This window comes from Archocentrus centrarchus, chromosome 17 (genome assembly GCF_007364275.1).
Source record: "Archocentrus centrarchus isolate MPI-CPG fArcCen1 chromosome 17, fArcCen1, whole genome shotgun sequence".
In the NCBI taxonomy this organism is placed as follows: Eukaryota; Metazoa; Chordata; class Actinopteri; order Cichliformes; family Cichlidae; genus Archocentrus; species Archocentrus centrarchus.
In genome coordinates this window covers 14,686,600-14,702,191 of record NC_044362.1, presented here as the reverse complement: position 1 = coordinate 14,702,191, position 15,592 = coordinate 14,686,600, and the positions used below count along the sequence as shown (strand labels likewise).

General features: G+C 41.8%; 1 protein-coding gene across 1 annotated transcript; it reads left to right on the top strand.

Annotated features, from left to right (window-relative positions):
• The first annotated feature begins 2,272 nt into the window (after positions 1-2,272).
• LOC115796148 (fibronectin type III domain-containing protein 7-like) lies at positions 2,273-13,844 on the top strand. Its single transcript, XM_030752417.1, has 14 exons — positions 2,273-2,397; positions 2,897-2,915; positions 3,067-3,324; positions 4,067-4,327; positions 5,769-6,026; positions 6,118-6,369; positions 9,138-9,392; positions 9,973-10,230; positions 10,502-10,759; positions 10,924-11,178; positions 11,322-11,585; positions 11,694-11,723; positions 12,841-12,877; positions 13,205-13,844. Exons 1-13 carry the CDS (start codon positions 2,362-2,364, stop codon positions 12,870-12,872), a joined length of 2,436 nt encoding a protein of 811 aa, XP_030608277.1. The 5' UTR covers positions 2,273-2,361; the 3' UTR covers positions 12,873-12,877; positions 13,205-13,844.
• The last annotated feature ends 1,748 nt before the right edge of the window (positions 13,845-15,592 follow it).

Genomic DNA, 15,592 nt, shown 5'->3' with positions numbered 1-15,592 from the left:
ATTTCTAAAATTAGAAACATCCTGTCTTAGAGTGATGCTGAAAAGCTAATTCACGCATGTATTACTTCTAGGCTGGATTATTTTAATTCATTATTATCAGGCTGTCCTAAAAGCTCCCTGAAAAGCCTTCAGCTGATCCAAAATGCTGCAGCTAGAGTACTGACAGGGACTAGAAAGAGAGAGCAGATTTCTCCCATATTGGCTTCTCTTCATTGGCTCCCTGTTAAATCTAGAATAGAATTTAAAATCTTTCTCCTCACATACAAGGTCTTGAATAATTGGGCCCATCTTATCTCAAAGACCTTGTAGTACCATATCACCCCAACAGAGCACTTCGCTCTCACACTGCTGGCTTACTTGTGGTTCCTAGGATACTTCAGAGTAGAATGGGAGGCAGAGCCTTCAGCTTTCAGGCCCCTCTTCTGTGGAACCAGCTCCCAGCTTCCACCCTCTCTATTTTTAAGATTAGGCTTAAAACTTTCCTTTATGATCAAGCTTACAATTAGGGCTGGATCCAGTGACCCTGAACCATCCCCTAGTTTTGCTGCAATAGGTCTAGGCTGCTGGGGGGTTCCCATCATGCACTGTTATATTTCATTCACCTTATTTACTCTGTTTATACCCCACTCTGCATTCAATCATTAGTTATCATCAATCTCTGGCTCTCTTCCACAGTGTGTCTTTTGTCCTGTCTGGTAACACACTACACCGTAATGGATTGAAATCTTGCAGAGCCTGTGAGGTCCCCCTGCTCAAGAAGGCACATCCAGTCTTAAGTTTGCCAGTGGACAGCCAAATGATTCAGTGAAGTCTTGGGAGAAAGTGCTGTGGCCAAATAAAACCCACATTGAGCTCTTTGGTTCTTTTGGTCTTTCTGCTGTGCATACAGGATAACTTCACTACATGGATTGGGTCATGTAGTGTAAAATCTTGGACAAGAAGTTCCTTCCCTCAGCGAGAACACTGTAGATGGGTCGAGAACACTGTAGATGGGTCGTGGAGGGGTCTTTCAGCATGATGGTTATCCAAAACATATCACCAAGGCAACAAAGGAGTGGCTGAAGAAGAAGCACATTAAGGTCATGGAATTTCCCAGCCAGTCTCCAGACCTCAACCCTAAAGCTGTGGAGACAGCTGAAGCTTTGAGTTGCCAAGTGGCAGCCAAGAAACCTAAAGGATGTAGAGCTTCTGTAAAGAGGAGTGGGCCAAAGTCCATTCTGAGATTTGTGCAAACCTGGTGAATTTCTTTGTAAATGAGCAAACTTCTGCATCAAATGCTTATTTCCCCCGTTGTACATTGCACGATGGCAGATGGAATAATGGAAATTTTCAAATTATTCAACTTCACCTTAACTCAACAGCTAGACTGTGGAAACTTGTACACAAGTGTGTGTACCAAGAATTTATTATCAATCAACAATTATCCCCAAAATACATCAAAACTGGTTTTTGAATGGATAAAGTTGCCTAACATTAAGTTTCTAGAATGGCCATCCCAAAGCCCTAACCTCAACCCTGTTGAAAATTTGTGGACTATGCTTAAAACCCGGCTTTGTGCCAGGAAACCAACCAAACGGTACTTCTCTCAGCTGTGCTAATAATATTTGGAAATAGGTTTTCTATTGATAAGTTAGACTCTTTTCAGTGAAAACTGGTGGCTGAGGTAGAGAGGGTGGTGTCTGTTATGACATCGAGAATGGTAGCTGTGAATCGATTATTGAACCTTAACAAATAAACAAACTTTAACAGAAGCATTTTGATTCAAAATTAATTAAAAAAAAAGAAAAGGAAACTGTAGATGGAAATCATATCATTCGATTGTGCAATTAATGTGCTTACAATAGTCTGAATCAATGATAAGATGTGTTGTCCTAAAATAAAATTTGAGGTCAGTTCTCACAAAAGTGTGCGCCACGCCTCGTTGGAATATGATATACTGCAACCTTCTTTCGTCCTCACAGGGATAGGTAACACCTTCAGTATTACAGAAAAGTATCCTGTTTTTTTTATTCATGGCATAAAGACTACACAAGATGAACATTCATTTGTTTTAAAAAGGTTGCTGCCAACATCCTCATCTAAGAAAGGTGAGCGCCCTCGTCCTGGTCTGATAGGCAAAAGACAGACACCCCTGAGGGGAGGAGTTACAGCCTGTGGGCTCTTTGGTATTTGCTGAAACAATAACACACCTGTCATTTCATGTGAGAGAGAGGAAGGGAAAGAGAAAGAGAGAGAAAAGTTAAAATAAATTAAGCCAGAGTTGCTTCCCTGAAGTCAGTTTGAGAAACTGCATCATACATCTCACCTCCAGGCAGCGGACAGCAGAAAAACACTGTGAGGATCTGAACCGCACAGTTAAAGATGCTGAGACTTTTGTTTTTATTGGCCTTCGCTGTGGTAAGAGATTCTTATTTTCTCACTCAATATTAATTTAAACCACAGTAATTTACAGTACAGAATAGCTGCCATGTTTTCCTATAGAAGGTAAAAGGCTTTGATATGCTGCATGTTTTATAAATCCAGATAGAGAGGAGTGTGTAGAGCACTTTTGAGACATATGAACACAGGCCCTTTTGAATATCACTGCTTTCAACAAGTGCGTGTGGCATGCCCAACCTTACCTCAATAGACAAATTCATTCCTACCTGAAAGAAATACCTGCACTGACCAGTCCTGAAATCTGTGTTGAGTGAAGGTAATGTGCAGCCTGCTGCCTCTCATGCTCTGAGAATATGATACAGAGCATAATTTGCCTCAGGATATAATGTGGAATACCCGTAGCTTACTACCCTAGGAATGATGTCCTTGCCTTAAATTTACTGCAGTTCCTGACTTTCGTCAACAAGATATTTCCTTGTTTCAGTCATTAAACTGACGTTTTTTTTTTCACTTTCAGATATGCACGGCTCAAAATGGTAAAAGTGCTTCTTTCATATTTGCTTTAAGATGAAATTTAAACACGTAGTTTAGTTTGGGATCAGATATTTTATATCATACATATCTAATTTTTACCTAAACATAATTACAAAACATTTCCACCATCTCTTCCTCCTTTATCTCCTTCAGACATCCAGTTGTCAGTGTTCACTGTAACATCAAAGAGTATGACCGTGCAGTGGAGCGGCCACACTGGTGCCAGCTCCTACAAGATCACAGCGACCCCCAAGAACTCCCCGGAACAACCCGTCTTTGCTCAGTTCAGCGGCAACACGGTGATGGGCTCAGTTAACTCCCTGTCACCAAACACAGTGTACACCATGCAGTTAGAAGCTATGGACAATAATCTCAGAGTGCTCAGCAGTGCAAAGACCGAGGAGACGACAGGTCTGTAACATCAGAAAAGACTGTAAAGGAGCAATGTGATTCATTATAAATGGTTAAATTACATGTGAGAAATTCTCTTGTTAAATCTTCTCTACTGCTTTTCTCTTTTTTATATAAAAAATATTAATAGGAACAGTTAGAAAACGTTTGCAGACAAATCTCTGGGCTGCTTCAAATGATTTTGCACATTTTTCCTATTTTCATAGACAAAATAATACATTTCTATCCTCCTGAGACTCCACGTCCTCATACGAAGACATTACATTTTGCCTTTTCCGCACCTCATACTGCATCCTGCTGCTGATACTTCACACAAGACTGACTTTTTTATGCTATGTTGTAAAATAAATCCATGGTCCCATGAGCACACAATTAAAAAAAAATACCAGTATAAAAATTTGTTTTCATACTTATCAGCCCCAACCAGTCGCAGCAGATGGCTGCCCCTCCCTGAGCCTGGTTCTGCCGGAGGTTTCTTCCTGTTAAAAGGGAGTTTTTCCTTCCTACTGTCGCCAAGTGTTTGCTCATAGGGGGTCGTTTTGACTGTTGGGTTTTCTCTGTAATTAATGTAGGGTCTTTACCTTACAATATAAAGCACCTTGAGGCAACTGTTTGTTCTGATTTGGCACTATATAAATAAAATTGAATTGAACTGAACTAATCTCAAATAGCCAGGAGAAATGAACTCATTAATGAAAAGCTTTTATTGTAGAATCTGACTGATATCTGCTCCTGATGGCAGCTCCTGATGTACCCAGCATTGGGCAGGCCTACTCCAAACACAGCGACAGCATCACTGTTGAGTTCACAGAGGTATCTGGAGCAACCAGCTACATCCTGAGGGCAGAGTCAAAGACAGGTGATTTCTTCAAGGAGACCACTGTGAGCAGCTCCCCAGGTACTATGGTGGAGCTCCAGCCCTACACAGACTATGTTATGAGCGTCATGTCCGTCAACTCAGGGGGGAGAAGCCAGCCCTCGTACCCCACAGAGGCCAGGACAGGTACGACAAAAACTCTCCATACTGTAACTTGATTATTTGTTAAATGAGAAAAAAAATTGCATCATTCCATATAAAATAAGCCAAATATGAAATAGTTCACACCAGACCCCCTCCAAACCAGCTGATTTTTTTTTTTTTGTACAGTAACTTTATGCATTTATGAGGCTCATAAGTAAAAGTCGTAGCCATAGTTAATGTTTTTAGAGCATCAGTATCATGGATCATATTTTCAATAGCAAAAATGCACCATTTTCATGTTTATGACAGAATAACAGGTACAAACACCCACACCCTGGATGCTTTGTCCTTTGTCTGAAGCTTAGAAGAAAACGTAAAAAAGTGCTATTTGGGTAAATTTTCAAGGATCATATCATTATGTGGGATAGGTGACTGTTCAAAACATCTGATAGGTCTCATTTTTATGTTGATACCAGGCATGGGATTTGGGGGTTTTTAAGTGGGAGACAGCACTCTCGACTTTGGGAACCACTGTGCTAGTGTATAATAGTTTGGACAATTCGCATAAAGGTTTTTCAAAATCCTTGCAGTCTGAACACGCACAATAGCCTGGATCATGGTGGGTCTCGGGATCAGCGGCCACACTGGTGGCTACTGATCGGGATCTCTTTGCATTTTGTTGCTTCACTGCCTGTTTAAGCTTGTGACAGTTTTCTCTTGGCATAAGATGACATGTCCCTTTGTTTTATGTCACTAAATTGCAGAGGGGAATATTTAGACAAGAACATTGAATTGCTGTGACACTTTTATTTAGCTCTGTGCGTTCATTTGTCATCTCATGTCATCCATTGGTTCTTCTTGATTTGACTGCAGTTTTAAACACAGGTTAATCATTTTAACCCATGAAATTTCTAAATGGTCACCCTATGCACTCTGACAGTATTTTAATAATATGAAGGTAAAATTTTGGATACTTTCATTACAAAAGAATCAGCTGAATCTTAACGTGCAAGTCGGAGGTGGTTGACAATAGACTTACTAAATGATGACCTTCTAATTCTACTTTACCATCAAGATGATAATCAGCCTATAAAGAGTGAAGCACAGCCATTCTGTTCCACCTGTAGAACAATAACCTTTTATCTCAATCCACCGGCAATAGCAGCTTGACATTTCATTGCCCATTGTCACGGATGCTCTAGTCTTTGCACCAAACACACATGAATGGAAACTCTATCCACCCTCTGCTCTGTACTGGTTTCATAAGTGAAAAGAGAAACCATGAGAACTAGGTTGTCTCCCATCCTGAGGGGGGTAACTGAATGTAACAGGATCAGTGGAAAATTGTTTCCATTTCGCACCTTATACAAGAAATTGGTAAAGGGAGCAGAGAATAAAGATTTATTTGTTCTTTTGTTTGTTTGTTTTTTTAATTCCCATTAATCCCATTAATTCTTCATTCTCCACCTGTTCCTGTCTGCAGTTGTAATGGCGCCCAACTTGAACACATCCTCCCCTAGCAATGGCACCATTCTTGCAAACTGGGACCCAGTGAAGCACGCCGTCCTCTACACACTGGTCATCATCCGAGAGGGCTCCAGCGCCCGCCTCACACTGAATACCACTAACACCATGATGAGGTTCGATGACCTTGAACCAGGAACTACATACTGTATCAAGATCATGGCCTGGGACTCTGAGGGTCGCACTGGTGATGACATCACTGTCTGCCAAATCACACGTAAGAAAGAATACCAAAAATTAGGCTGATAAACATTTGAACCTGGACCAATTATCCAATCTGCTCAGTTTCATTCTGGTTTCATTTCCAGGTCCTCAGACCCCAGATGTGACCCATGTCGAGGTAACTCCGGGGCGGTCTCTTGGGATTGCTGTATTCTGGTCTTCAGTGACGGGTGCTAATCTCTACTTAACCTGGACCTCCAATGGCCAAAACTGTTCCACGGGAAATAATTACTGTTATATCAATCCTGTGGAGTGTGGACAAAACCACTCAGTCTATGTCATAGCCTTTAACGATGCTGGACCCAGCAACCCCTCAGTACCAGCTTACTACATAACATGTGGGTACATCACATAACATATATTCTTTTATACATTATGGGAAGTAATTGTCGATGCTTTCTTTCTGAGCATTAGATAAGGAAATGTATAGCACTCTCGTATCTATGGGTGAATTATGTTACCAGCAGCCTGCTCAGCTTTGTCCGTGTCCTGTTATGGCAGTGTGGCAGGCAGGATGTGGACCCAGTTCCAGACACAGATGACAGGCGTAAACTCAAAAACACAGCTTTATTGCTGGACTTACTCACAAACTGGCAAGGAATTACTCAGAGAGGAGAATACTCAGAGAATTAGGAGGCTCAGGGAAACACGAAACTAGGGGACACACTGCTGGGAGAGAATGAAGGGTGACACAACAAAGAACAGTGGAAAAATCAGACAAAGAATACAAACACAGGATAACGAGAGGATCTGGAGCAGGTGGAGACAGAGCTGGGAATAATTACCAAAGACAAGACAGTGGGAAGCAAAGCTGAACATGAAGCACATGAGATGAGGGACTAGCAGAATAAAGCTTCAAACAAGCAGAAACAGATGCGGATTTTACACAGGGAGGCAGGCACACTGAGGAGCACAGGGAGGACAGACACATAATGAACTTAATGCAAAAGACTCAACACAAGAGGGAGGAACACTGAGGGAAGACTAAACTCCCATCCAACTGAGAACTAAACACACCATTAAACAAACCAGGGGTCACAATGAATAAACAATCTGAACTAGACATAGAGAAACAAAAAATATACACAGATGCAGGGGGGATTTTCTGCACCCTTACAGAACAACATAAACATGATCTATGCAAAAGTGAATGTGATAAAAAATACTCTGGTAAAAGTTCAAGTACTGATTCAAATTCTTTATGCCAATAAAAGTGAAAAAAGTACTTAAAGCATCAAAGGTAAAAGTAGCTCTTTGGAGGACCTTTCTACCAACTTGTTTTGTGCAAAGCTAACTGGACCTCATGTCAAATTAATACAGTAATAAAATAGTAAGGGAATCTAAACTTTATTTGAATCAGAATCAGAATCAGAATCAGAATCAGAATCTTTATTGTCATTGTACACAGAAGTTGCACAACGAAATTTAAAATGCATTCCTTTCTAGGTGCCTCAGACAATAAATAATAAAATAATAAAAATATGAGTGATAAAAATGATTACTAAAATACAGTGCACAATAGTAAATTAACAGACGAATCTAGCCCCAATACACACCAACGCACGCACACAGTCAGCACTACCACCCCACATCACTGTCCAAACCACACAGAGTTCAGTTCAATGATAGCCCTGGCATAAAAGCTGTTCCTCAGTCTGTTTGTTCTGGCCTTCATTGTCCTGAAACGTCTGCCTGATGGCAGTAGCTGAAACAAGGAGTGTCCAGGGTGTGAGGGGTCCTGGAGGATGTTCTGTGCCCTCCTCTGGCAGCGGGCATTGAACAGTTCCTGGAGGGAGGGCAGGGGACAGCCTATGATCTTTTGAGCCGTGTTGATGATTCGCTGGAGTGTTTTCCTGTCTGCTGCTGTGCAGCTGTTGAACCACACGCACAGACAGTAGGTCAGGATGCTCTCTACAGAGCAACGGTAGAAGGACACCAGCAGATTCTGGGTCAGATGGTTGCTCCTAAGAACCCTCAGGAAATGCAGTCTCTGTTGGGCCTTCCTGACAATGCTGGTCGTATTGATACTCCAGGTCAAATCATCCTGCAGATGTACTCCCAGGAACCTAAAATCTGAAACCAGCTCCACTTCATCCCCCTCGATGAACAGAGGTTGAATGACATGTGTTGTCCTCCTAAAGTCTACTACCATCTCCTTTGTCTTAGTGGTGTTCAGGATCAAGTTATTCTCACTGCACCACCTTGACAGCCGCTGCACCTCGTCCCGGTATGCTGACTCATCCCCGCCTGATATGAGCCCCACCACAGTGGTGTCATCCGCAAACTTAATGATGCAGTTACTGGCATGTATGGAGGTGCAGTCATGTGTGTAGAGGGTGAAGAGTAGGGGACTCAGCACACAGCCCTGTGGAGAGCCGGTGCTGAGGCTGATGGCTGAAGAGAGGTGGGGACCTACTCTTACCCTCTGGGAACGGTCTGTCAGGAAGTCCTTGATCCAAAGACAGGTGGAGCGTGGTATCCCCAGATCTGACAGTTTAGTCACCAGTCTGCCAGGAAGGATGGTGTTAAACGCCGAGCTGAAGTCCACAAAGAGCAGCCGAGCGTAGTTCCCCCCCTGCTCCAGGTGAGAGAAGGCAGAGTGGAGGGCCGTGGCAATGGCGTCCTCTGTGGACCGGTTGGCTCTGTAGGCAAACTGGTGGGGGTCTAGTCTGGGGGAGAGACTGGAGAGAATGTTTGAATAAACATAATGCGCTCAGCTTGAACACCTGTTACGTAGAGCACAAGCAGAGAAAAACAAAAGGAATCGAAAAGAAACTAATGCTATGTGCTGTTGCCTATAATGTAGCTGGGTGAATTTGCCTCCACATCTAAACAGAAAAATTAGTACAGTCAGGGGTTATCGTAGATTTTGTGCACAGGCTGTGATCAGCTGACCTGTGGATTTAACCAAAAAGAATCAGTTTAGCTAGCTAAGCTAGCCACATGCTTTTTGCAAATGTGGTACTAGAAGACAAGAGTGGTTTCAATCTTCTCATCTAATTCTCTGAAAGAAAGCCAAAAAGCATATTTCACAAATTATCACACAGGTTCTTTTACAAGTCAAGTCTTTTATTGTTGTTTGTGAAACATTGTCTCTGTCTGACAGATCCATGTCCGCCAGAGAACATCTGGGTGGAGGAGCCCAAAGCGGGTAACTGCTCGGTGATGTGGGACAAAGTGCCTCTGGTGGAGTATTACATGGCGTTCATAAAGCGGGATGATGGAATGGAGATGTTCTGTAACACCAGTGACACCACCTGCCCATTTTCCTGCATGTGTGGCTACACCTACCTCACCACCGTATTCCCCTACAACCAGGCCGGCTCCAGCCCTTTCGGGCATGTCCGCAACTACACCACCAGTAGGACTATCACACAGTAGCATCCACGTATAGAGCAGCACCACCATAAATACAACCTGCTCCAACTCAAAGCTATACATCTGTCTCATCATATAGGAGCAGGCCAGAGCTTTAAGCCTACATGTATACTGTGTACTTTACATCACTGCCAGCTACTTTCCAAAGCATACCATAATATCTGTTTGTGGCTGTACAGCACCTGCCTGTTTTGGGTTGTTTTCTGAGTCTGTTCCTGACATCATAGTCTGAAACTAGCCTTTTCAGGACAGATACTGAGTTTTCATGACAGGAAAAGCCCACATGTAATTCAAACTGTATAAATTGTAGGTGTGCCACCCTTTTCACAATACTGAAATACCGGTAAGCTTTCTAGGGCACATGGCGCTGAGCCATCATGTCTGGAGTTACACCTGTGCCTCCTTCAGTTCAGTGAAATTATTTGCTATGAGACGTTTAACCCAAGTTTAAAGCTACTGCAGGTTTATGATCAGACTGTTGTCATAATAAGTGAAAGTTACAATTGGCTGTGTGTGGTTATTTCTCCAGATTTTATCAGCTATTTTTTTCGGTGTCTCCCCAGTTCCTTGTTGCCCGGAGGATGTTACCATAAACCTGGTTTCCACGGAGACCCTGGAAATCATGTGGTCACCAGTCAAAGGAGCCGAACTGTATGAGACAACAGCAGCAGAGACTAAGAACATCATCCACTGCAATGACACAGCACCGGTGTGTGTGCTCTCAGATTTGAACTGCGACACGGCGTATTCTGTGACCGTGACACCTTGCAGCGATTTACGAGGATGCAACTACACCTGCAAACCACTCACACATGAGACAGGTACCGATGGGGTTTGCAACTATGAAGAGTGACCACTTCCATAATGCCCAACATCCATTCAAAGTGCTGGGATGCTTGGTTTTTTTTTTTTCCTGTTTCTCATCTTTATGATAAGTTAAGCTAATCTGGCACAACTGCTAACTTCTCATTTTCACTACAAATGTGAGAAGAGTTCCAACTGTGAACTGTCAAATTTCACCTTTTGGATAATTTATTTCTGTATTTTTGCTTTTGAAATGACAGCCTCTGTTTTCTGTCTGTCCTGCTGCAGCTCCATGCACTCCAGAGATCCTGAACATAACACAGACCAACAGCTCGACATACAGCATCGTCTTCACCACACCCAACACCCCCAACACAAATTATACCATCACTGCCACTGGACGCTATGACAGACAACTCTGCCAGTCGAGGAATGGCTCCTGTGTGCTCACACAGCTGCCCTGCGGCTCGGTCTATGAGGTTACAGCTGTGGCCACTACAGCTGTGGGGAAAAGTCTGCCAGGGTTCAGTAAACCTTTGGAAACAGGTACAACAGTACGATTGGTTAAGCTTAGAAACCCCACAATAAAATTTATGATTGGTCCACCAAATAACAGCTATAATTTGTGCCATATGCTAAGCTCACATACAGCTGAAGCAGACTCTAGGATGTCAAAAATGTTATTGTTCTGGATTCTTCTTCCCATTAAGGTCCTTGCTGTCCCGTGTCTGTGAATGTGACCCAGGTCACCCAAGCTATGACCAATGTGACCTGGTCACCTGGCAGTGGAGCTCGCTTATACATTACTGCTCTGACATCACAACGTGGACATGCCAAATGCCACACTCTGGACACTCACTGCCTGATGGGATGCATCACCTGTGGAACCAACTACAGTGTCAACCTGGAAGCAATCAGCAGCACAGGACACAAGTCAGAGTGCAAATATAATGGCTTCTCTTCCAGTGAGGACCATTTATATTTGTCATATACTGTGCATCCAGTAGAGTAAAAATGTAGAAATCAGCACACTATTAACAATATGTACATTTAAACTTTTTTTTTAAGGTCTAATAAAGATAAGCACCTGACACTCACTCTTTTACAGGTGCCTGCTGTCCAACAGGCGTCAAGCTCTATCGCAGGACCAACAACACCCTCAGGGTGTACTGGCGCTCGTTTGGCCCTCAGATCTATATTCATTCAGTTGAGCTGTACGGTACAGGAGCCAACTACACCTGTATGGCAGGTGCAGGTAGCATGTACTGTGACATCCAGGAGGAAACATGTGGGGATGTCTACACCGTAGTGGCAGCACCACTGGAAAAGTATGGGAACAAAGTCACCTTCTGCCAGCCCAGGACATACTCAGGTGGGCCCAAAAATAGTAGGACTGCATGTAGTTTGATATAATCTGAATTTGTGTGGCTAATATGAGTCAGTTCTAACAGCTGCTTTTACATTTTTGATATATCCTCAGTTCCCTGTCCTGGAAGTAATGCTGGTATGGGTAAGTATTATCTGAAGTTTTTAAAGAAATAATAAATACCTCTGTATTAGGAAGGCCACAAACCGCAAGCCACTTTACAGTATTCACTATGTTGACTTCACACATCATCAGTAGTCACCTTGAACCACCACAACCAGCTGGATTATGGAACTTCTGATGTACACGTATACATTTTTGTTTTGATTTAAGTACGTTCATAACATCTGTTGTAGTCGTCATTTGGAAATAGGTGACGTTAGCAGACAGTCTCCTGTTTAATCAGGATAAGATGAGGTTTTATGGGCAAAATTAGCTTCACTGTAAGAAAAACTAATGGACACTACTTTTGTTTTATTTACACTCTGTCATAATACTAGATTTGCAAAAAAATTAAAATAAATTGCTTTGGATTTTTTTTGTCAGGGAGTAGCTATAAGTAATTATTGTGGTTATTTAGCTAGAACTATCTCAAGAACACCATCTTGATGAATTGCAGCTAGTTTTTGTACAGTGACACTAACAGGAAGTGGAACGTGAAGACGGGTTCCTGCTATGTTGTTACTATGGAGATGGCAAGGCGCAGCAATGCCGCTATATCAATAAAAAACCAAAGGAAGTCTCAGCACAAACGTTTCTACCCAGAAGGGGGGAAGAAACACAATCAACCAGGGGGCACACTTCTGTGGCCCACATGTCTGCACTGCACATTAGTAGCGACCAAAACAGAACAGAAACTCCCTTGTTAACATATCACTGCCAAAATCCACTCTGCTCCCAAAAACAGCCACTCAAACAAGACACACCACTGGAGCTTTCCTTCCTTCACCATTCCCTCCACTGGGTGCTGCACACACTGGCTTTGATGATGTTTGAGGGCTAATTACTCAGTGATTATTAGTACGTGCCCATTAGTCAAAGAAAAACACACAGACAGAGAGCAATTTCATATTTTATAATAAAGATTGATTCAAAATTGTCGATTGCTGGCTATAGCTCCATATTAATGACACAAAAATTTAACTGTTAGCCATTTTTTTCAACCAACTCAACAAGTAAGTGAATCCATGCATTTCCCAGTGTATCTAATTATTTTGAAGTCATGAGCTGTTGGTAAAATGACATCTCTTTTTTTCCTCAGTAATATCTCGTGCAAGACGAAGTGTGAATTAACTGTGGTGAGTAATTGTGTGGTGAGCCAAAGTGCATGTTTGAGTTTAAAGGGGGGGTTGGGGGGTGGACATACTGTTTACTGAAAAGAGGAACTTCTTGTGAAGTTGTCTACCTCTAAAATATAGAAGATTACTGAGGCGAATGAAAATGGAGATGATGACACAGACTTGTTACTGTGTCTGAGTAGCTGTAACAATTTAATAACCTCTGACTGTGTGATATACACTTTAGCTGTAGTCTGATTTCAAAGGAGTATATTTCCACAAAACAACCATTTTTTTGAGTGTGTTTCTGCTAAGCCTAGATTAACTTCCCCCACCTTTTTCTCCTAGTGTGCACAGCCCGACCACCAACACAGCAACAAGGACCGAGGAATATGTTTACACCAGTGACAACTGTGAAGATTCATCAGTATACCCAGATTACACTGAGTCTGATTATATCTGTTTAATAAAATGAAAAATAAATATTAAAATCAAAACAAAACATGGAGAATAGTGGGGGGGGTTAATGGGCAATTACTGAGAGCATTATTTTATTTTTATTAAGAAGTGTTTGTTTTACTTTCGACTCTACAATTCCTCATGTACACTTACAGTTTCACTTGGATTTGAAACAACATGTAATGATATCTAGTAACAATTATGAAGCAGCAGAACTTGAAACTTTATGCTGAGACCCCAACATAAAAGTATCATTCAAAAGAAAACACGTTTTTTAAATATCTTAGGACTTCTCCAAGTAGAGAACCTCCATATGGCTTCAGCTTGATGTCTCCTGGTTGTTAAAGCTGGTGTGTGTGACCATGAACAGAGTGGCAGTGAACGTGTGGCAGCAGGGATCCATCTCATGGAGTCTGTGGATGATACATCTGATCATACTGCCGGAGATAGATTCAGTGTCATGTCTGCTTTCATTGGATTTCTCCCTGATGACAGATGAAAAAAATAAAGCACTTTTTTTGCATCACAACACTGTGTAGAGTCAGTCTGTCAGTCTTGAAATTATATTCAGTCATTCAACATCATCCAGAAATTTAATAATCATACAAACATCCTGAAATACATCTTATACAGTGAAACGGTCATGGAAAAATGATGAGCTGACCTTTTATAACCATCTCTGTCTGTGGTTATAAAAGGTCTGTGGTGTATCTGCATTTCAGTTGACTAAAGAACCTGCTGGGGTGCCACGAAATAACATTAAATATGGAGGGAGAATGACAGTGCAGTAAATTTGGATTAGAATATCCTTTATTACATATAATACCACCGCTTCTCTTCAGTCATTCTTTACATCAGCTTCTTTTAAAAGAAAGCAACAAATGCCAAAATACAGTTAAAGCATTGCATTAAGATGACTAGAAACCATAGACTCAAACCAAAGAAAGCAAGAGAAGTACAGAAATACAACCAGAGCAATGCAGGACTGAACAATAGGCAGTGATCACATAAAACAGAATCAGAATCTCCAGTAATAAGCTGCAGGCACATCTGCCCTGAAAATATCTGAATGCTAACCTTTATACACTAAATAGCCAAACCACATACAGCGATTAAGAAATGTGCTGCAATTCTGCAGCTGCACTCATGCTCACTCCAGCCCAGAGCAGGTAATATTTGTTAGGAGGATGTGACTCCTGATCAGTTTCCCACACATTAACACAGCTGTAGGCAACCATCAAACTTGTGTCTCTGTAGCAGTTGGCAAAAACTCTGTGCTTCACTCACTATAAGACAAAAGGTTTATTTTATTTTTATAAAAAGTATTTTTCTTCTTCCTAAACATGCTCTGTGTGTATACACGTGTACGGTATGTGTCCCAAACTGTAGCAATCCTGATTCAGCACATTTCCCATGAAACAAAGCAGAAATCCCAAGGGTGGATTTTCTAGAACAGTTCCTTGGCTGAATTTTTGAAATGTGTATTGAAGAATGTTTCATGCAGGTGCCAAATAAAAGCTACTTGACTCAAAACCAGATACATTTCAGCATGAGGTTTTGGATTCATACAGCAGGGGGTTTTACACTAAAATAAAACGCAAGCAGCTAAGGGAGGAGGCAGAGATGTGAATCAACACTAAAGCACACAAAAAAGTTATCACATGCATTTATATAACACAGTAGACTAAACTTAATAACACAATGCCTACATATTATGAGCAGAAAAGCCTGCAGGGATAAATTGATGGTAACCAAGTCATGACTTCCTTATGAAGAGTAGTGGCTGGAGCCTATCCCAGCTGCCACAGGGTAAACGGCAGGGTACACCCGAGACAGGATTTAATTTATTTGGTTGGTTGGTTGGATGGATGGATGGATGGATGGATGGATGGATGGATGGATGGATGAATGAATGAATGATAAAGGTTTCCAAAGAAGAAGCTGACTTGAATCCATAAACCTTTAGGTGACTATGCTTGAATGCATAGTCACCTAAAGGTTTAGGTGACTATGCTTGAATGCAACAGAACACCTTTGCTACAAGAGACGAGGTGCAACACAACCTCATCCAACATAGAGCAGCTAAATATTGGCAGAATATCTCTCCAGAAATTTGTAAAACACGGTAGCTTCCATTTTGACGACGACTGAGCCTGCCAGGAAACATCTATACTTTGAAAAAAAAAAAAAAAAAAAGCAGTAAAAGATTTGCTGACATTTGTCACACTGAGTTCCTACTGTGGGTCCACTGTATATTTTAATATATGTTCAGAAACT

What these genes read in the sequence shown, in the direction of transcription:
- LOC115796148 (XM_030752417.1), top strand. Translation starts at nt 2,362, where the DNA reads ATGCTGAGACTTTTGTTTTTATTGGCCTTCGCTGTG. An exon ending in ACCAGCTTACTACATAACAT is followed by an intron (nt 6,370 to 9,137) that starts GTGGGTACATCA and finishes TCTGTCTGACAG; the next exon opens with ATCCATGTCCGCCAGAGAAC. An exon ending in ACCACTCACACATGAGACAG is followed by an intron (nt 10,231 to 10,501) that starts GTACCGATGGGG and finishes GTCCTGCTGCAG; the next exon opens with CTCCATGCACTCCAGAGATC.